This window comes from Theropithecus gelada, chromosome 17 (assembly GCF_003255815.1).
Source record: "Theropithecus gelada isolate Dixy chromosome 17, Tgel_1.0, whole genome shotgun sequence".
Taxonomy (NCBI): domain Eukaryota; kingdom Metazoa; phylum Chordata; class Mammalia; order Primates; family Cercopithecidae; genus Theropithecus; species Theropithecus gelada.
The window spans coordinates 30,581,151-30,604,685 of NC_037685.1; the positions used below are offsets into that span (position 1 = coordinate 30,581,151).

The window sequence follows — 23,535 nt, forward strand, 5'->3', positions numbered from 1 at the left end:
GTTATGGTACAATTTGCAGAGGTTGCTCTAGAATGTTCTTATGAAAGGGATCGTGGCATTGTGTTCTGGGTGGAACTAGAAAACTTGTTTCGAAGCTTGGCAGCTTCAGTAGCAGGCATATTGTTGCCTTGCGTGGTGGGCTTAGGGATACTAATAGGAAGATGCCCTTCCAGGCCACATGCTGGCTCATCCGCTTTGCCAGCAGTTATGCATAAGAGGTAGAAGGAAAATATATTTATTTTTTGTTAATGGGGATATTTTATACAGACTAAATATATTCTTGTTAGTTCCTATGGCATTTCTATAAATGACCTCCCACCTGTTTTGTTAACTTATAAAATCACTGAGAAAACTTGCTTGCATGTCTCTTTAAACTCCTGTTAAGCCTAGAATAGTGATTTAAAAAATTGTATGTGTTCAACCAATATGTATTAGTCGATTAGCTTTTACTGAACCATCAATACTCAGTTGTGTTTTTGATTTTTATTCTTGCAAGATACACTGTTTTAGAGATTCCAGTTAATGTGTTAGATGGTAATTTAAGGATCTTTTTGATGGTAAGAGTCTATGATGATTAAATCTATCAAGGAGAGATCTTGGTAAGAATAAAGGTGTTTTAGAAAAACTTGGGAATTTATTAGCCTTATATAGAGATACAAATAATTCTAGTAGAATACAGTTATATAGATAGAAATTATGCATATTTACTAGTAAAAAATCTGATAAATGAATAAACAGCCTTTGGTGTTCCTGCCCAAAGGCCTTTGGTGAAACTTGATGGGTTTTTGTGTACCATAGAATAGTCAAAGGGAGCCTCTGCAGTCTGGATTTGGAAACCTCAGTTCGATTTCTGGCTTTGTCACTTACCTGAGGCACTCAGTAAGTCACTTGTCCTCTCTGTTCCTGTTTCCTCATCTGTAAAACAATTATAGTAGTAACTACTTAATAAGGTTGTTATAAAGATTAAATGAGTGAATTCATTTCCATAAAGTACGTAGAATATTATCTGACCCCCATAAGCACTATGTATATTCTCATGGTTTTTCTTGTTTCTTTTCATAGATATAGCTGACTTCCAGGCAATCTTTCCATGCTGGGTGGTTAGAGCTGGAGAGATTCATGAAGAGCATTGCCCTTTGAAACAAAACCTCATATTCAGAAAACTGATGCCGAATACCAAGTAGCATGATTTCACTCTGAAGCAGTGTCTCAGCCATTGCCCTGGAATGGTTTTAAAGCAAGTGATATACTGCTGAAAGTGCTGCCTTTGATATCGAATGTTCATTAAAAGTTTTCACTAAGACATAAAGTTTTTCACTACTCTCTCTTGGTAGGGGTTCAAATTTGAGATGAAATTCCTTAAAGTGGTTAAATCATTCATTGTCCCACCTGCCTGTGCTTTTAACTAGTTTATTTTACAGACGGAGTACTCTCTTCAAGTGGCTGTGGATTGAGACACTCTTACAGGCTTAATTGTTGAGTTAATCACATTTACAAAATGCACCTGCCCTTTGGTTTCTGGTGCATAATGCATTCCTGTTGTAAACTGTAAATTGACAAAATTCCTTTGCCATTTTACAATTGCTTAAAGTCTTTATTATTCTGTATTCCTTGTGAGGAACTCCCCTGAGCACTCTTAACTTAGTTGCTCTCTGAAAAATATTTTAAAGAAATTCCAGAAGTGATAAAGCTCAGAGGGGCCCCACAGATACAAAGTGCTGAAGTAAAATATGATACTAAATGGTGATAAGAGACTTAAAACTAGACTTCATTGTGGTAAGAATGTGATAAAGCTTGATTGTAATACTTACACCGTCTTTCAGAAAATCATGATGTTATAGAAAAATGTTCCTAAGCAGTAACACAAAGCAATTAAAAAAAATAGCTTCTCATGTGCACTGTTTAAAAACCTAAGTGTTATGAAGTCTTTCAATTGAAATCTTTAACTGTAGATAGTTTTTGTTTTTTGTATTATGTCCAGATTCTATTTAATGCAATTAGAATTCAAATTCCTATGTATTGAGGACCTTGATTACATAGATGAGATATTTCTTAGTTCCAGTTGGTGTCTGTCATCTCTTGTCTTCTCTGATCCTATTTATACATTCTCTGTTTTTAACAGATAATTCTTCCCCAGAATGGACTGGGAGAGCGAGGTCCGGGTTTCGTTTTATTTATCTGCATCGAGGTTGCTCCGAGTCTTCAGCCCTGGGCCCGGCAGGACAGCATCTCAGCGGTGCGGAGCGGGACAGCGCGCAGGGGCTGTGGCGGGGGCTTGGCCTGTTCGCGGGGCGGGGCGTGCGGGGCGGGGCTTCCGCGGAGCGCAGACAAGCGGGCACATCCCAGGTTAGCGGCTGCCAGCCGAGCCGGCGGAGGCGGCGGCGGCAGCGGCAACTGCAACAGTGGCAGCAGTGGTGGCCAGAGCCGGATGCTCGCGGGCTCCCTGCAGCTCCACTAGTTTTCTTCGCTCCGCCCAGCGCCCACTCGCCTCGGCTGGGGAAGAAGACCAGACGGTGCTCAGCTCGAAAACTCTGGTGTCTCAGCTTAGGGCCTCCTCCGGGAAGAGCTAAGTGCTCCCAGGTGAAGCCGGTGCCTGCGGGCGGTCCGTACACCCCGCAGCCGGCTCGCACCGCTCGAGAGCCTCGGCCGCCGTGTCTTCCACGCCTGCAGCTCAGCCAGGGCGCGCGGGGCGAGTGGGGTCCCCTGCGGGGTAAAGGGGACCAGGACGGCGAGGATGATCGCACAGACCTGGCCGGTGGGCTTTCGCTGCCTCCTCCTCCTGGCCTTGGTTGGATCCGCCCGCAGCGAGGGCGTGCAGACCTGCGAAGAAGTTCGGAAACTTTTCCAGTGGCGGCTGCTGGGAGCTGTCAGGGGGCTGCCGGATTCGCCACGGGCAGGTAAGGGGCAATGAGGGGGTCGCTGGGCGGGGGGCGTCCGAGCCTGGCCTTCGCTCCCCCGGGCTCTCTTGGTGGCACTCGTGGGAAGATGACCTTTCGGGCCCTGCATTCGCGCAGGGTGAATCCCGGGGAGGCCTCCGGGGATGCTCGGTGCGGATAGCCTGAGTGCAGCGCAGCGCAGCGCAGCTCTAGGGACCCATAACCACGCCTGCGACGAAGCCCGATTCTGGGCATCTGCTTCCCGCCCGGCTCCCTTAGCCTCGGAGGATGATTTGGAAGGAACCAGGAAAGCAGACATCAGGGCGGGGGGCACACGCAGTCTAACTGCGTTTCTCTTCCGAGTAGGAATTTCACCAGTGCCCCACTGGGGATTTCGGTTTGCTGTTTTCTCATAAGGTGGAGGGAACTGAATTCGATCGCCCCAAGTTTGGTACTAAAAATCACAAACCTGCGATATACCCCTTTGCTGGAGAATGGGGCACAGAAAAGGGCAGCCGGTCGCCTCTGTAATTAGGACTTGGACCCTGTGCACCCAGAGACGTGACCCTTAGCTGCCCCTCTGTGCCCTGGCATCAAGCCCTGCTTGGAGGAACCCAACAACCCAGTGTGTCTCCCAGCCCCACGAGGTAGTTTTTAGCCTGAAAAGTGTTATGGCAACAGGCGATCAAACCGAACGTACTGGGGAGTCACTTGACATGGATGAGATATACCAGCGTTCCAAAGGGAAAGATACAGTTTGTGTGGCCAGCGTGGATCCTGCTTCCTGTGAGCGCCTTTTGCCTATGCTTTCGAACCCTGCTCCCCGTTTCCACCGCACCAGTTTCCTTCTGCTGGTGGGAGTTCCAGGGTAGGTTCTGTCTGGAAGAATAGGTCGTAGCTGTCAAACGTAATAGCAGGTGTCTGGAGCCAAGTAAGGTCTTACTAGAGCCGTGGCTGTGACTATGAAGCCAACACAGACGAATCTGTGAGGTTATTGGTTGAACAAAGAACTTGTGGAGGACGCTTAAGTCTAAAATCCATTTTCTGTTTGAGTTTCCACGGTTGGGGGACTTGCTTGTAGCACTGAGGAGCTGTGAGCTGTAGCCGCTTTTCTTGACTGCTTTGCTTGTTGTGAACTCAATTTTAAGTCATCCCAGAAAGAAAATCTAGGCATTCGGAAACATTGACTCCATTTGAGTTTACATGACCAGTCTTAAACCCAGTTATTTATTTGTGTACCTGTTTCGTACTAGGTGCTTTTTCTATATTACTTGAAACAAAGTTGACATTCTCAGTTTAGGGCGATTCTTCTATCCCCAAACAAAATATCACCTTATAGATTTGTAGTTTTCTTAGTGCATTCTTTTCATTAGGAAGTAAATCTCACTTATCGGCTGCTGATAAAACTAAAGTGAGTTTGTGTGTGGTGGTGGTGAGAGTGTTATGATGTGAGATCCTCACCTGAATTATTAGGTTTTTACCCCCAAATACTGTAACTGTGCCTGCTATGTTCACCGAATGGTGACGGCCAGCCCCTTCTCCCCAGTAAGGACCTGAATTCACTCCACTCTGGTATCTCAGTATTTCTGGTATCTGCTGAATACAACACATTGATGGGTTGTTCATCACTTTTGAAGATGAACTTTCCAGGGTATCAGTCACTGAGACAGTGTCTTACTAGGATGTCAGGGAAAACTAAAGCTCTGTCCTAAGGAGAGAGAAATAACTGTAATTATTTGCATTTGATACACATGACGCACAAAAAAGTGCCACGACGGCAAGGAATCTTTCTTTTCTAAGTCACTCTGGATTGTTTTCCTATTGCTAGTACCTTTTTCAAATCTATGGCTGAAGGTGGTGGAGGAATCACCGGAGCACTCACAGAAGAGGCTTAGAGCCATCGGTGGTACTAGTGAAAAGAAAAGCTAAGTTCCTTTAATATTTTCACTAAGAAAAAGTCACACAAAAGTAAAAAGTACTATGCTGATTTATACCCACTGCCCCAAAAAAGGCATTCATTAGGAATTTGATACAATTCTGAAGTTTTGTGTCTGTGTTGTTGGTCATCCTTTTACAAACAATTCAGCAAAATATTAAACTGTTTTTTAAGCACTGATTCCTCTCATCTCTCTAAAAAAACCCCTCAATCCCAAATTGAGTAAACCAAACATACCACATGCTTAGTAAATACTTTTCTTTCTTTTTGTATTTTTATATTATCTACAACATTTAACATGATTGAATATGGTAATTGACTATCATATTTTCTAAGATTATCCTCAATCTCAAGAGAGAACATGGTTTAGTCATTTCTACATGAGAATACAAATAGTAATATCTTTTAACAAATGTATTCATTTAGCACGTAGCCTTTCACTGACTAAAACACATTTAATTTGATTTTTTTTTTTTTGGAAGTACATATTTTTACTGCTTTCTTGCATTTCTTGTTCACAGTGGTTAATCCCTGAGATGTCTAGCCAAAATGCAGTTTGTATAATATAAGAAGGTAGAATAAGTTTTTAGTTTCTTCCTACCTTTGTGACTTTTACTTCTTCTGAAAAAAATGCTATCCAAATTGAAATTATTAAAATTGTGAGAGCAGTGATTTAAACCGTTTCTCAGATTCCCCTCACTTTTGTTCTCTACCCTGCTCCAATTCTTTTAAGCCTATTGAGCTCCTAAGGATGTTTGGATGAGAAATGTAAAAAAGGAGAGAAGGTGTAAATGTGATTAGAATTACAGATTTCCCTGTGTTCTGATTTTATTTTCTAAGTAGTAGTCAAGGTGCCCTTTGCTCTTGTTTATTTTATTCGGAAAAGAACTGTTACTGAAGTGTCTTTTAAAGGTCTTTTCATTTTTATTTTATTTATTGGGGATGGGGATAATGCTTTTCTATTAAAATTCTCTTTGCACATGCATTGTGCATAGTTCACACATGCCTCTTTTAGAGGATACATCAGAAAGAGGAAGTTTATAAAACAAGTAAGGATTATATTTAGATAATTTATATACCAACTATTTTTTGAAATGTGTGTTTGTTGATATAGAACTCTATAGCAAGTATACTCTCTATATCAAGTAGTCTGTGAAAGTAACTTCCTTGGTATATTTTGGCTATAAATAGAATAATAAAAATAAACTCTTGACATGGTTAAGTGAAATTTTAATACTAAAAGACACTGTAAGCAGTGCTCTGAAGTTGTTTTTGTTTTTTTTAACTGCTTTCATTATAATCAGATTTTATTATTGCTCCAAGGACAGTGTAGTTTCATTCTCACACCTAAGAAAAATGATCTGCTTGGTAACCTTGGAGTTTGGAATTACTGGATAGACATTTGGCTTTTAAAACTTGGTTCTGCCACTTGTAGTTCTGCTTCACAGATAAATTATCATCTTGAACCTCTGTTTTCTCATTTATACATAGGAATATTTTTAAAAAGTGTTTGCATAGATAAAATGAAATAATGTAAAATGTCAGAAATCCAGGCACATAGTAAGTGCTGAAAATATGTTCATGTTTTCATTATAATTTTTTTGTTTAGTGTCTTGATTTTAACTTGATTTTTAAGGATGACATTTTAATTTTAGGTCTTTATATATCAAAGATGTTTTTATAATGAGTTGGTTTCAAGTCAGAAATGATTATTTTTCAATTTGGGAAATGTATTTTTATCTGAAGTGATATCTGTTACATTATGGTGAATATTTTGTTTATTTTTGTGAACGAATAAGCCTCAATGAAACAAGGCTGTGCCACTGCTAGCTGCCATGCTCATAACCACTGCCGCCACTGCCACACCACCATTCTTCTGTCTATAGGGAGGTAAAATAGTGCTTCTAAGGTGGTTTACAGATTCACACAATTAGAATGTTGGTGACCGTAGTCACTCATGGACAGTAATCTGAAACTGGGACTCTGTTTTTCATGAATTAACCAGTGTTGCTGTTTAAACAATGTATTTATGGTGATCAGATTTCCAAAGCCAGAATTGGGACCCGTCGTGTGACATTGGGGCAGATGATTAACATCAGGATTGCCCTGGGTTGAAGCCCACCAGCCAAGAACCACTGGAAACAAGATGTAGTAAAATTAGATTCATTTTGTTTGTTGCAGCAAGGGAGATTGCATACCAAAGGAACTCTGGAGAGTTTGGTAGTAGGTAGTTGGGAGGGCTTTTTATGGGATTTGGGCTTGTGGTGGGCAATTATAAGGAAGGTTTAATGAAGTGGGGCAATTCAGGAATTGGCTATTTTGAGAACTTTTATCTAGGTGTTAGAAAGGTTAAGGTAGGGTTAGTTGTCATAAATAAAGAAGCAGTAGTAGCTAGTGTTGGTCAAAAGAGGGGAATGTTTAGTTATTTTAGTTAGAAAGGCAGAGTGCCTTTCTCCCCATCCTTTTATACCACAGATCCCAAGAGGTCTTCCCTCATCATTGTTTTCTAATTCTGTGAATGTTACTTATCTTGAATTGTGAGCATCAAGGCCCAGTTCCATTGCCAGGACAGTTTGTCACCTTTTCCCTTGGGAAGTCCAGTCTGTGCTTTGATATCTAAGAGAATCATGTGTTTCATTTTTCTCTAGGTGTTTGGTGCATCTTTTTTTTTTGTTTGTTTTATTTTGTTTTTTTTTTGAGACGGAGTGTCGCTCTGTTGTCCAGGCTGGAGTGCAGTGGCACGATCTCGGCTTACTGCAAGCTCCGCCTCCTGGGTTCACGCCATTCTCCTGCCTCAGCCTCCTGAGTAGCTGGGACTACAGGCACCCGCCAGCATGCCCAGCTAATTTCGTTTAGTGCATCTTAATGGTGGAGAAGTGAGTTTGATTGTCTACTTTAGGGTCATAGAATCCAATGCCTCATCAGGTGCTGAATTATACTGATCACACATATTCCCTTGTGGGGTCAATTGTAAATATTGGTGTCAACTATAAACCTTGTGCATCAACTACAAATATTATATGCATCCCCATTCTCTCTCCATCCCATAATTTAAGTTCCATTTTGCTGAATGTCCAACATCCTATAGTTGTAAAATTGACTTAGGAAGGGTACAACTTGAGGAACTTAAGAATAATATTTTCCACTTATCACCCCCCAATCCCTATTATTTTTCCTTGTTTCTAGCCTGTTAAGCTTTCTGGAAAATAGGTATTTTTGGTATGTACGTGTGTGTGTGTGTGTGTGTGTGTGTGTATAATCCACTTTCACATTGTCCTTATATTTGATGAGAATACTTTCTAAATCTACAACATTTCTTTTATAGTTACCTGGTAAGACCAAAAACAACATTCTAGCTAGGTGCCTCACCTAAACAGACATGATTTATAGATGAATGGTCACTTGGTATAACTGTTGAGCCGACAAACAACAGATCTGATTTGTTAAAACGGGGTTATGAGAGACTTCAAACATATGCCTGTTGAAATAGATTCTCTGTGAATGTGGTATCTGATCTACTTGGTTAAGTAACAATAGCCATTAATTTTAATAGACAATAGCCACTTTCCATATCTACCTTTCTTTTATAAAGTCCTGACCTTCAACAAGAAGAAAAGGCAGCACTGATTATGCTCTCAATTCTTGAACTTTTCAGTTTTAGTAAATCTTCCATTTCACTAATGAGATTGCCCGATTTATGCTAAAATGATTATTCATTTCTCTATGAATCACAACAAACAGCACAGCCTTTGATTAGCTGCATCAGGTCCACCTATGGCTACTATGTAAGTTGAATGTGCAGTGCACTTTTATAGAAAGAAAAGGAGATGTTATACTTCCATGTTTTTATGGAAGAATGTATGAAAAGTGCAAATAAAGTAAAATAATTTTACCATCTAGAAATTACTGCCAAAACGCCTTTGCATTGTCTTTTTAGCATGCTCATCAGCCCCCTGCTAAGCATGACTATTTTTTGAAAGAACATAGAATAATTTCCTTTTTGAAAAACAAGCCTTTTCCAATTATGAACATATCTTTATTTCCCATTTCCCATGCTGTTAAATATCTTTCTAAGCCTGATTTTTTTAAGTGGCTGTATAGTATTGTATTAAATCTCTGTAGCATAAATTAAATTCATCTTTGTCTTTAGAACTGCAGGTTTCCAGTATTCTCTACAATAAAGTCACATGGCTGAGGACATCAAAGGCACACATGCCAAACTCTTACACAACTCATGGCTTTGTACATGAGCTACATTACTATACATTAAGGCTTTTCAACCTGAGTGCCATTGACATTGGGGGATTGGCAATTCTTTGTTGCGGGGTGCTGTCTTGTGTATTGTAGGATGTTCAGAAGCATCTCTCACCTCCATCCACTAGAAACCAATGGCATTACCACTCTCCACCAAGTTGTGATGACCAAAAATGACTCCTGGCTTTGCCAACTGTCCCATGGGAGGCAAACTTGTCCTTATTGAAAACCACAGGTGTGACCTCTTCAACCCGTGGGTCCTTCACACACACAGACTGTGTAGTTGGCTTGTTTGCATGTCTTAGCTTAAATGTCAGCTCTTCACAGAGGCCTTTCTCAAGTTCACTAAACTAGGTTACACCACTTATTATTGTGGAATCCTTTTTGTTTCCTGCATGGCACTTTTCATGGCGCCACGTTCCTTTTCTTTGTTTTAACTCTACGTCTTTTGCCACTAGGTTGTGTACATGGTGGAGATAAAGAACATACCTGCCAGGGTCATTTTTTTTCCTGGGCATGTGACCTGTGCAGTCAAGCAAGATCCTACACTCAGATGAACCGTGTGGTTGGTTTAATGTTCTCTAGTCACCCTATTGAAATTTTTTGTTGTTCAGACAGGGTCTCACTCTGTCACCCAGACTGGAGTGCAGTAGTACAGTCACAACTCACTACAGCCTTGACCTACCTAGGTTCAGGTAAATCTCCCACCTCAGCCTTCTGAGTAGCTGGGCCCATAGGTGCATGCCACCATGCCTGGTGAAGTTTTGTATTTTTTGTAGAGATGGGGTTCTGCCACCTTGCATAGGCTGGTCTTGAACTGCTGGGCTCAAGCAGTCTGCATGCCTTGGTGTCCCAAAATGCTGGGATTACAGGTGTGAGCCACCATGCCTGGCCCTAATTGAAATTTGAACAAAAGGCCCTGCATTTTCTTTTTGCATTGGGCTCTGCAAATTATGTAGCCAGTCCTAATGCGTACCTTATTGACTGTAGAGTATCTGGTGCGTAGAACAGGGCTTGGCAGAGAATAAGAGTTTAAATAATCGTTGAATAATTTAATAAAGCTTTAAGGAGTATTTTGATACATCTTTTGAACTCTGATTCTTAAGTTAAATTCTAGACATATGCCTGTGGATACTGAATATCTCAGATTCTGCTTCTGTGTATGATGATATTTTTTGTTTTGTGATGTTATATAAATGGGTTAAAGATGGACCCCCATGTTTTTCTTCTTCACAGCAGAGTAGGACCATTAGCCCAAAACCAAATGGTACCCAACTCTGATTTTTATACATCCCGTTGCTTTAAATATAGCTCAAATAAACTTATTTTTAGCCATTTAAAACCTACCTGCTTTGCATCCCTGACAAAATTTAACTGAATGCCTGCTAACCATAGATAGAATAAACTGTGGGACACTAAAAGACCCCAAGCCATGGATACCCTTGAAAGCTCTCTCACCCAGACACTTCCTATTTTCTAGTAAGTGATATCACCTAGACATGCAAGCACCCTCTCCGATTTCCCCTTCTCCTGGGAGTTTTCTTGTCATCTTTGCCTTCTGGGTGGTAGCCAGGCACCATTGTCTCTGGAAGGTCTCCTGTTGTGAGGGACTTCAGCCTCTTGGCAACCTGTCAAAGCACCACCCAAATAAAGCTCCTTTTGTACTACTGCCATCTTGTGGTCCTGTATTTTCTTTGATTAGCCTTGACATCCTGAAACTCACCACATATGGGTCAATACTTATTTCTAATGGAAGGCAGGGACTCAGAGTAGCAATACTGATCTTAAATATATTTCTTTCTTCTTACTAGACTATAGGCTATTTGAGAGCAGGATCTGTGATTGATTTCCTTTTTGGTTCTGTGATTAGGCCAACATTTATAAATAAATAGTTATTTGTAGAATTCACCTTATTTTTGTAGTTACCTAATAGGTTATTTATTATGTTTAATTATTTTTTAGTGCTTAATATTAGTAGTAGAATGAGAAATATAGAGAGTGAAGTTTCTTAAAATGTATATGGGCTCGGTTGTGTTGAATGAATTGTTTTTGTGGGGTTAATTTTTGCTTACATAACTCTCACAAATTTTATAAAGTGACCAAACCTTTTAAATTTAAAGGAATTTTTATCTGCTATCTAACATTTTTGAAATGGAGTAAATGAGTTGCCAGACAAAGGTTTAGAAAGGAGTATTCTCAAATGTCCTGTAAGAAAAAGAAAATTACTTAACATCTAAAGGATTCATTTGCACAGCTGTTACCGTCATGTGGCGGGGCGACTGATCTGCCTTAGAGCCTTGATCTGTTATTGAGAGAATGGAGACAAATAAAGGTGAGCAGTTATAATTTGCATTTGGCTCTGGAATGGGTTGGCTTGTATATTATTTGAATTTTTAATTTTTTGCAAAATAGTATTTTTCTATGAGGAAATTAACAGTAAGGAACTAGAAAAGAATTCAGCTTTTCCATTTTTTACCCTTGTTAATCCCATGTTGGGAGTAAAGTGTACATCACTCATCTGTGGAACTATTCCTGAGCTGATCGTTGTTTGTTAAAGGACACTGACTTGGAGTTCAGTCTCCACTGTAGACCAACCAGAGGACCACCGTTTTCAGAATAAGGAAACAAATAATTGCTATTAAATCACAAAACATGATAGACTGTAGCAGATATAATCTATTTCTGAAACTTTTCCAACAATTCCAATTTTAGAAATACGTATCTGTTTAAAAATTTACTTTAAATTGACAGATAAAACTGAGTATATTTACCATGTACAACATGTTGGTTTGAAGCACTGTACATATGCATTGTGGAATGGTTAAACCTAGCTAATTAAACTATGCATTACCTCACCTAGTTCCCAGTTTTGTTGTGGTGAGGACATTTAACATTCAATCTCTTAGCATTTTTCAAGAATGTAATATATCATATTAACTGTAGTCACCGTGCTGTGTAATAGGTCACTTGAATTTATTCTTTTTATCTATCTGTAAATATGTGTCCCTTGATCAACATCTTTCCAACTCTTCCTCCTCTCCCACAGCTCCAGCTCCTGGTAATCACCATTCTCTTGTCTATTTCTATGAGATCCACCTTTTTAGATTCTACATGAATGAGATCATGTGGTGTTGTCTTTTTTTGCCTGGTTTATTTCACTTAATATAATATCCTCCAGGTTCATCCATGTTGTTGCAAATGACAGCATTTCCTTATTTTTGATGGCTAAATAGTACTCTATCATATCCACATTTCCTTTGTCCATTCATCTGCTGATGGATGCCTAGGTTTATCTAGTCTTTAAGACCTCTTTTCAATGGTATCATAGAAAATTATAATTTGTCCTGTATAAATTGTGGCTGGTTATTTGTTTAGGATATTTTACAAGCACTGCTAAGAAATTTTACTTAAGTAGAAAGACTATTTAAGTCAATGCTAATGAAACAAACCTGCATAATTAGATATGGTCCAGCTATTAAATATATTTCAAATGTAGTTATATTTAAAAGCTAGTAAATATTGTCTCATAACTTAAATTGTTTATTACTCTTATTAAGATAATGGGTTTAAATTACTAGTTTTTCTCTCCTCTGTGGTATAATAACCAAATCTATTTCAGTTCTTATAATTCGTTATAGGCAACCTAATTAAATAATCTTTGCAGCTGTTTTGTTAGTCTTTTGCTTTTCCTTGTTTTACAGTTTCAAGATAATTTAGTTCATAATTTCTTCAGTATTTGCCTTGGTAGAAGATAAAATCTGAGAAAGGAATTGGATAAAAAGCACATCAAGAGTTTGTGTCTTCATTGATTAAATGAGCGTAAAAATTATTCTGGATGTCCTTGTTCATTACATACATATTCTTTAAATGGCAGATTGTCAATATCAAATTACTTGTGCAGATTTATTTGCTCTTTGAATAACTCTCTTATTCGGTAAGGTTATACCGAGTTACATTTGGTTCATTTTCTTTTGATCATTGAGATGTCTGTGTTTAATGAGCTAAAACTGAAGTAGGTCAATAAAATGAAGAGATTAACAGCCTGTTCTCACCAGCCTTGGAATTTATTTTACTCTAGGGGGAAAAAAGTCATTTTTTAAAAAGGTATTTGATCAACTTAAAAGGTAAAAGGAATAAGAAAAATATGGCAAAACTAAAAAAGCTGAGAAATCAATGAGTTCTTCAGGGTACTATTTGTTAGGTGAAGCTATGTGGATCTGTGTTTGTATAGTTAAGAGTTTTCATTACAAGAGCAGAACTAAATTTTACTTCTTCCTTTGATAAGTTCAGAAGCACACAAAAAACTTCAGCTTTTAAAATATTTCCTATTCAATTCCTCTTTGGAAATATCTTATATAACAAGGAAAACTAGTAGTTATGACAAACCATGAAAATGTCATGGAATAAATAAATGGGAAAAGCAGACTTATCACCTTATTTGTTGCATATTATGATCACATATTTTCTTTTCTTTTTGTTGGTGGACGAGGAAGATGCCTGTGTTATGTATTTCTTCTCCCAGCTTTCATATTAGATTCAGGGGGAACATGCACAGGTTTGTTACTTGGGTGTATTGTATGATCCTGAGATTTAGGATATGAATGATCCCATCACCCATTACTTAGCATACTTTCCAACAGATGGTTTGTCAACCCTTGTCCACCACCCTCCTTCCCCTCTCTAGTAGTTTCCAGTGTCTGTGTTTCCCATCTTTATGTCCATGAGGACACAGTGTTTAGCTCCCACTTATAAGTTAGAACATGGGGCATTTGGTTTTCCATTCCTGTGTTAATTTGCTTAGGATAATGGCCTGTGGTCACATATTTTAGTAAATAACGATGAATTTATAGTTTTGAAATAGGTTAGTCTTGACTCCATCACTTACCAGCTATGTTACCTTTAGCAAATGACCCAACCTCTCAGAAAGTCAGGAGGCTGAGACGGGTGGAACACGAGGTCAAGAGATCGAGACCATCCTGGCCAACATGATGAAACCCCATCTCTACTAAAAATACACAAATAAGCTGGGCATGGTGGCATGTGCCTGTGGTCCCAGTTACTCAGGAAGACAGGAGAATGGTGTGAACCCAGGAGGCGGAGCTTGCAGTGAGCTGAGATGGCACCACTGCACTCCAGCCTGGGCGACAGAGTGAGACTCCGTCTCAAAAACAAACAAACAAAAAAACAAAACACTGGACTTTTGCAAAATAATGGTATTTCAATTAATTCAATTAAGATAAAGAGGGAGACACTTTGCCTGGAAATATAAGATGGTTTTAAGGCTGAATTAATGTAGGTAGGGATAGATTCTATAATGTTTGATTGCCTTCATCAAGTGAGTAGGAGTTACTTCTCTACTTTATTGTGTTCTTGCATGTCATAGTGCTGAGGGTCTTGGCACATCCCCTATATTGGGGATAAGATCTTTTCCTCCATATGAAAGGCACAAGGGTGAGGTGTGCTGGCAAATCTCCGTCTGCCCCTTCAGAAGCCCTCTCCATCCTACCATTTGTTCCTGGGCTCTATCAGTGGGCATTCTTGGCTCTGGCAGTTGATGGGAGGCAGTAGCTACAGAAGGACTGGGCAAGTGGAGTAGGACAGACATAGGTCTCACCTTTATGGAGTCACTACAGGTTGGTTATGACCCTTTACCTAAAACCATAGCTCCTGTCGAGTGTCCTTACAAGTCTCTGAATTCTTGTAATGACTTTCTCTCTCTGTTCCCTAAGAGGCAGTAGCAGTGACCTCACCACGGTTATTAGCTAGGGAATATTGCATGATCCTCACAGCTTTCCTATATCCTGCTCTTTATAAAAATTTTGTTAAATGTAATTTTAGGGTGCCAGTCTATTTTCTCCCAGGATTCTGTATGATAACACTTTATATACTTTAAATACATAAAGCCACAGCTTTCATAAGATAATTTGATTTGTATTTAAAATGTATAGAAACATAAATCTGTTCTAGAGTTACTTTATAAATGTTTTTAGAAGTTCTAGTCAATAATTTCTTTACTCACATTCAGTTGCTTCATAATCATGCTTCTGTTAAATGTTCCTTTCCTTCCCTTCCCCACCCTTTCCTCTCACCCCTTTTGCGAAGTGCATTGGTGGCAGCTAGCTCTTTAGGCTTCAGTTGAAAATATGACTGAATGGATAACACTCCATGATGATATGATAGCTTAGTCCCCACCTGCCCTATCAATTCAATCACCAAGTTCTCCTAGATTCTGTTTCACAAATGCCTTTGTGAATTCTCTGCCTACCAACATTGCTACTACTTTGTTTTAACCCAGTGCCTTTTCATGGCTGAATTGCTCAATCAGCCTATATCTGTTCTTAGCCCTTGCTAGTCCATTTGCCAATAGATTCCCAACTGAGCTCCCAATAAAATCCAGTCTTATCTTTATTTCTCGTTCACTGCCTTTCTTAAAAAGAACATGATTGTATTTGAATACATAACTTCTGTACAATAAAATAAAATGAAATATCACAGTGAAATGGAGTCCTGTGACATTTCATCTGTAATGCACAGCAATCAAAAGGTTAGCATCCTTAATCATAAATGAGCCCTCATAAATTGGTACCAAAGACACAAATATATCATGTGAAATGAAAAAAAGAACGTAAAGAGGAAACTCAAATAATATAAATGACTACTATGGATATGTGAAGATTAGTGAACTTAACAGAGGAAAAATAATTTCTCAGGAATATGACGTTTTCAAAGATTAGAAATACAGATATCTAGTGTTCCTGTGATGGTGGGAAATAGAGCATTTTCATCTATAAACACTGAAAAAGAAGACTGGTCAAGACTATCTCTGGTTCAGGGAGAATTCAGCAGTATGACTCAAAGTTTAAATGCTGTATACCCTTTGCCCAACTTATAGAAAAGTATTCCAAGAAAGTAATTGGACAAAATTCAAACTGGTTTATATATAAGCATCGTCATTGTAGTTAATGCAAACATCTACTAAATGATAAATTATGGATAATTACGTGGACATTAAACGAATAAAGGTAAAGCTGTATAAATAACCAAAGTAGAAGCCTAGCTTGGTGGCCCACGCCTGAATCCTAGCACTTTGGGAGGCTAGGGCAGGAGGATTTCTTGAGCTCAGAAGTTCTTCAAGACCAGCCTGGGCAAATAGGGAGATTCCATCTCAACAAAAAATTAAAAAAATCAACCATGTGTAGTAGTGTTGTACACCTGTGGTCCTAGCTAATCAGGCAGCTGAGATGGGAGGATAGCTTGAGCCCAGGAGGTCAATGCTGCAGTGAACTATGATCATACCACTGCACTTCAGCCTGGGTGACAGAGACTCTGTCTCAAACAAAACAAAACAAAAACCAAAATGAACAAGTGACTTAAGATATCATTAAAAGGAAAAAGCAAATATGGCCCCACTTAAAAAAAAAAAAAACTACTTACATATGTATTATGTAAGTAGTTTTGTATTAACAGCTACTGTATTTGTTAATACAACTTATGTATTAACAAATCCCAAACAATATGGACAGAATGCCATTAGTAGTAGTTAGCATTGGAGAATAGAATTCGTAGGAGAAAAAGCAGTGAAGAAGTAAAAATATATACTTTACAAATTTCTGTCTTTGAATTCTCAAAAAAGATATTTAAAAATTGAATCATATTTTAATAGTTACCCTGTAATTAGTATTTATAAATGTGATTCACACTTACAGGAGCACTGAGATGAAGGCCTTGCCATCCCATTTTCTTGAGCTTCTCTGTGTGATAACACTTTCCAGGCTCCTGGGATTGAGTCCAATAGCAGCAAGACAATAGTCAATCTCATTGTTCTTTATCCTGATCATCTTGGCTCTGATGTAGCTTATCAGACCCTCGGCGATCTGGCCCTTTCTTCTTTAGCTTCATGTGCTCTTTCTCCCCATCTGGAAGAGTCAGTTTTTGCTCCTGAGCTCCATAAATAAAATTATTCCTCAAAAATCATCCCTGGAAATACTGAGATGATCTAAACTAACTTCAGAGCCAGGAATTACTTCTAAGGTCATCTTCGAATCAGAGTACCTAATTATGGCCATATCTTTAAGAACAAAGAAACATCATTTCTCTCTTGGACTGTCATGATAGCGTATTGGTTTTATTTGCAGTTTTATCTTCATTGGAAGCTATTTCCCATACTGCTTTAATGGTGACTAATGTAGTTTGGCTCTGTCCCCACTCAAATCTCATTTTGAGTTGTAGTTCCCATAATCTGCACATGTTGTGGGAGGGACCCAGTGGAAGACAATTGAATCATGGGGGCAGTTACTCCAACGCTGTTCTTGTGATAGTGAGTGAGTTCTCAGGAGATCTAATGGTTTTATAAGGGGCTTTTCCCCCTTTGCTCAGCATTTACTTTGTCCTGCCACCTTGTGAAGAAAGTACCTGCTTCTCCTTTGCCTTCTGCCATGATTGTAAGTTTCCTGAGGCCTCTCCAGCTGGCAGAACTATGAGTCAATTAAACCTCTTTCTGTTATAAATTACCCAGTCTTGGGCAGTTTTTTATAGCAGTATGAAAATGGACTAATACAGTGATGTTTCCATATGGAAAACCTGATGCCATTGCCTCTTTAAACTGTTCACTCTTTAAGATTTCAGTGACAGCAGGTCAGTGAATTGGAGTACATCGAGGCATCTCAAGGGACAATGAAGACAAAGGAGGGGGAGGGATGTAGGTGGGCTAAAGCAATGAGAATTGGGACTAGAGTACTTACAAATCTCTCTGTTTGGCTTTTGCATATTTTTTTTCTGCTGCAGAGTGACTTGGTTCACATAACAGAAAATATGACTGCTATAACGCTTCCACCAAAAAAGAGAAACTGACCATACTCTCTTGGTCATGTGTTAAAAAATTTCAAGGAGGGTGTCGCCTTATAGTGTATAGCCATTTTTCCAACTAACTATGAAGGTGGATTGGGGGTTGGAGGAGAAGATCTTAGAAAAGCTGTGCAAGTCATATACATAAATCCACAGGGGTTTGATACACATCTTAAGACACCCTTCATGGTTCTGTAGTGCTATGGCAAAAGCTCGAACTCCCATGAATTGCATTTACATTTCTCAGGGATGTAATCCCCACCTTCTTTTCCAGTCCTTGTCTCCTGTGGCCTCTCCACTGTTTCCTATCTTGCCTCCCTGTTGTGGGAGATAACCCACTATGGGCCTTGAGCATCCGTGTGTGTTTTGGCTGGGCATGGTAACAATGAAGGCTCTGACTTCCCTCTGCTTGGGCCATGTGTCAGTGTTGTGTTTGCAGTGAGCAACTTTGAGGGATGGTCTCCCCCAGAATAAAGAACAGGATTGCTTAGGCTTGCTGTAGAAGTGGTGAATCCCCAACAAGTTCAGTGTTCTTCCCCTGTAACACTACCCTCTATACATGCAGGCAACTACCTAGACCCTTGTGGAGAAGGGTGCTGACATGATGTTCATGCTGTTTGCTGTGAGTCTCCTGTTTTATGCCAGCATCCGTGAAACACCAAGTAAGGGTAACGTGCAGACCTTTCACAACTCCCAACAACTTCCCTCAGTCCACAGCCATACACAGACCTGGCGCTCCACTTCACCCGTTCCCCAGTGCTTTTGGTTTCCCCAATGAGCCACACTTTTTGATACATCTTGCCTATTGTTGCCTCTCTATGGAATATAATTTCCTTCCTTCTCTTTCCCCATTCTTGTCTGACTAATCCGAGTTCAAATTTGTTTTGCTACTTGTCAGCTTTGTGAATTTAGGGAAATTGAACCATATTAAACAAAAGTTTTCATTTATAAAATATCAATATTTTTCTACCTTGTAAAAGTCTTTTTGCGAGGGTTGGGGGGTGGGGGGTTGTAAGGAGACTATAAACCATCTATTTAACCAAATATTAAAGATGTTGCTCAATATTCTCTGAACCCTTTTCATGTCTCTCCAAGAAGGTGATATCATTTCTTCCTCTGTGCTCCCACAAAACTTAGTACATCTTTTATAGCATTTTATCACATTAATTTTTTTTTACAAATTTGTTTCCTGCTAATCTGTGCCCTGGAGGGAAAATTGCATTTTATCAGTTTTGGTATCCTTAATAACATCACAGTGTCTTGTACAGAATGGGTGCTTAATAAATCTTTGATGGATTTATTTGATTTATTAATTAAAATAAAAACAGGACATCACCCTGCAGTGTAGCAGAGGTGGGAGGAAGACCACATATCCTGAGAAGTACCTTGAGGAGGGAGGCAAGAGTTCGTGTACAATATAGGGCTGCCCATTCCCACCCAAAATGTAGAAACATGTAAATGTATGAGTCCTTCAGATGCCATTTTTAAGAACCCTCATTAAGTTGACCTCAAAAAGAATTACTAGCAAAATGCAAACTGTGTGCTGCTGCATTTTACTTCTATTAGCTGTTTATTAGTGTTTTAGGGAAAAGGATCTCACTAGCTTGGGAGAAATGCTGCATCCTAAACATCCTTTTTAAAGAGTCACAATACATATTAGCGTTTCAAATCTCTGAGAATTACTAGAGATAATCCATTTCTTTTTTTATTATTATACTTTAAGTTCTAGAGTACATGTGTACAACATGCAGGTTTGATATATAGGTATACATGTGCCACGTTGGTTTGTACCCACCAACTCTTCATCTACATTACGTATTTCTCCTAATGTTATCCCTCCCCCAGCCCTCCACCCCCCTCAACAGGTCCAGGTGTCCAAGTGATCTCATTGTTCAGTTCCCACCTATGAGTGAGAACATACGGTGTTTGGTTTTCTGTCCTTGTGATAGTTTGCTGAGAATGATGGTTTCCAGCTTCATCCATGTCCCTACAAAGGACACGAACTCATCCTTTTTTATGGCTGCATCGTATTCCATGGTGTATATGTGCCACATTTTCTTAATCCAGTCTATCGTTGATGCACATTTGGGTTGGTTCCAAGTCTTTGTTATTGTGAATAGTGCTGCAATCATCGAGAAAACCAATTTATTTTCATAGGGAAAATGTTTTTTGACTTAGCCCACCTTTTACCATTCCCTTGAAACATGTTTTACTTAACGGCAGTTACAGAGGCACTTCTTGAAAAAGTGGATGGAGCGGAGGGAGGTATTTAGAAGGCAGAATTGTTAGAACCTTTGAGGGAGAAATAAGAGTCTAGTATGACTCCCAGTTTTCAAATAGCTTTCAGGGAATATAAGACACTCTGTAGGGAGGAAGGTTCAACATTGAGCATGTCAATATTGAGGCTACTGTGTCATACCAAGGTCGTGATGTGTATTAGATAGTTAAACATATGGGTCCAAATATCATTTGAGAGTGGCAGCAGAAAAAGATTTGGAGATCATTGGGTGTGTAGGTGAATTCCTAGAAGTAGAAGATCATTCAGGGACAGAACTGAGAGATGGAACTAGAGATGACACAAATACAGTAACCCCTGCTGTCAGCCCACAAAACAAAGATTCTCTAAGGACAAGGAGTTTATTCTGAACTCAGCAGAAGCATTGCAGGCAGAATATGTGGGCTGCAACCATGGGTGCGTTTGAGAAGGTTGGGGTAAGGGAAATATTTTAACAGCAAAAGGAGTACACTAAGTTGTTTTGAAACAAAGCTAACGTTGGATACAGGAACTTCTGGTAGGAGTTGACCAGTTTACTACTGGAGACAGTGTGATGTTCCTGTGATGTTCAGGTAAATGTTCCTGTGCATCCCGTTAGCTGTCCTTGGGACTGATGTAGCAAGCAGCAGTTAGGAAAGTCCTTAACAAAAGCTCTTGTTATAAGCATATATGCCCACAAGCCCTTCAGGTAGTCTTTGTAGTAGTTCTTATCATAGGCATGTATACACAAAGGCCCTCCTCAGAACCTTCTGGCTTTATTTATTTTGTTAGGGTTTGACACAACTGACTTCATTTTTATTCTGATACTTTTCACACATCTTATGTGTGGTTTTGCTTTCTGAGGTTTCAGTTACCCATGATCAACTGTGGTCCAAAAATATGAAAGAGAAAGTTCCAGACAAAAACATTTATATGTTTTAAATTGCTTGCTGTTCTGAGTAGTATGATGAATTCTCTTACCTTCCAACTCCATCCTGCCTGGGACATGAATCGTCTCTTTGTGCAACGTATACACACTGTCTATACTGCCTGCCCGTCAGTCGTTTAGTAGTCACTGAGTTGTTATCAGATTCAAAACATGTCATATAGAGGGTTTAGTACTATTAATGGTTTCATGCAGCCACTAGGAATCTTAAAGGAATAGGAGGCAGAAGATAATCCAGCAATATTCTAGAAGTCAAGAAGAAGAAAGGGTTTTGAGAACTGGGGAGTAAATTGAGTCAGAGTCCACAAAGACATCAATGGTGATTAGAAATGGATAAATATCTCTTGGATTTGGCAAGTAAGAGTTCTCCACTTACCTGAGTATATGCATTTACCAAGGAGTGCTAGGATCAGAATTGAGATTGTAGAACTGACACAAGCATGAAGTGGAAACAGAGAATTCATACTACCCTTTCAAGAAGCTTGATTCTGCAGGGAAGAAAAGACTGGAGCATAGATTGTGCTTATTGTGTGTGTTTGTTTTGCATAGTACACACTTCACAAATATGTTTGTAGGTAACAAAGTGATGGGGTGAGTGTGGAAGAAAAGGTGAATGGGTGAGGCAGCAGTCACAGGCAGACTTTCTGGCTATGTTAAGGGTTTTGGACTTTATTCCAAGAGCAGTAGAAAGCCCTGGAAGATCTTTTAGCAGAAGTGCCACGATCAAATTTGCATTTTAAAAAAGACCTTTCTGTTCTGTAGGGTATCCCTTTAATACTTCTTTTCCAGGTGTTATATTAGAGTGGTTGTAGTACCAACAGGAAGAAGTGGATTCCAAAATTATTTGAGGTAGAATCAGTATGATTATGATTAGTTTCTTCTGCTTGTCTTGTAACAGGAACCTGTTAAGATATTTCTGATGCATCTTTTCAGTTGTACATACAGCTGAAATCAGTCCCGAAAGACAAAAGGTGCATACTGACCTTGCATTCATGATAGTTTGAATGACTTTAATTATATTGCGTGTTTTGTATAGCTATTCATATGATGTATACTTCTCATTACCTGGTTAATATATTCTTATGCTGCAGGACCCTTTTATTAATATGCAAGTTATAAAACTTCAAGAATAGCTAATAATTTGAGCCAGAAAGGATCAAGCAATTCAATGTCTTAATAGTTTCCAGTTAGCTATAGCTTTCTATTTTATGTATTTATATTCTAGCTCTTTTGATATTAGTTTAAATGAATGTACAGAGGTTCATATAATCTGAAAATAATAATAGTGGGACAATGAATATGAACACAAGCCTAAAAATAATCCTCAAACCAAGAGTAATAAAAATAATATGGAATTAGATATAAGGTTAGGACACAAAATACATGTACATTTTATTTTAGCAGAATAAGGACTCAACATTTTTGAACTAGGCTGAGAATTTTAGCTCTGAGTTTGCTATTAGCTATTACAAAGAAGAATCCAGTCAACAACGTGATTCACAGCCATTGTTAGAAAGAGAAAGGAACAAGACACTTTTCATGGATTCTTCTAGAATATGTTATATAATGATACTAGTAATAAGCCAGTAGGTAAATTTTCTTTAACTGAGAGAAGACTCTCTGTGGAATATTTGGATTGTGGTCATCCTGGCCAGGAAGAGACGAACTGTAGTGGCAACTATTTCTATGCAGTGAGAAATAAAATTGTGCTTGGTAATAAGGTATTAGATTGAAATCGAGATACATTGTTAGAGTAGAAAAAAATGATCAGATCAAAACTTTTAAACATGCGAATTGATCCTCCTGATGGCCATTACCTATGGAATGCTTTCAGCAGGATGTACCTAGTTGGTTGCTGCTTATGGTAAACAAACCTGGAATTTTTGGATTTATGAGTCATGGACCACATGAAATTGTTACTGTTAGTTATGTCACAGTTAGTTAGACTACAAAAGATATTTCATGACCAAATGGCCTTTCTTGTTTAATGAACAGGTGAGTGGTTACATTTGGGCCTGGGTTTATCCCAGAGTAGCAAGGAAGAATCCTGGGGAGCTGCAGGGATGGCCTCAGATTTCTTACATTTCCTGTGTCTCATGATCCTGGTATCCTTAGGATTATTAGTAAACTCTGATACTGTGTAAGATCTCTGATTCTGTGCATCAGATTTGGCAGTCCAACCTTTTTTGTTATCTCAGCCTAGTGAGCTTTGTTTCTAGCCTAGTGAGCTTTCATACTTGCGGGTTTCCTTTGTTATTCCTTTAGTTTTTGCATTCTATATATGAAAATTTTATTTTTGCCATGTAAATTATAAAATAACCATTTTCCATGGTGAATGATGGATGTCTATCTTATATTTTATGAGAATATAGATGTAATCCTCATAGTTCCTGGATCGCACACTTCTTCTGTTCCCTTGCTTTTC

General features: G+C 39.0%; 1 protein-coding gene across 1 annotated transcript in view; it reads left to right on the forward strand.

The window, feature by feature from the left end:
* Nucleotides 1-2,336: 2,336 nt before the first annotated feature.
* The window catches only part of GPC5 (glypican 5), a 1,483,371-nt gene continuing 1,462,172 nt past the window's right edge, over nt 2,337-23,535 (forward strand). The window contains exon 1 of the mRNA XM_025364794.1: nt 2,337-2,897. Coding sequence (XP_025220579.1) covers nt 2,735-2,897 — 163 coding nt within the window. The 5' untranslated portion in view covers nt 2,337-2,734. The remainder of the gene's footprint in view (nt 2,898-23,535) is intronic.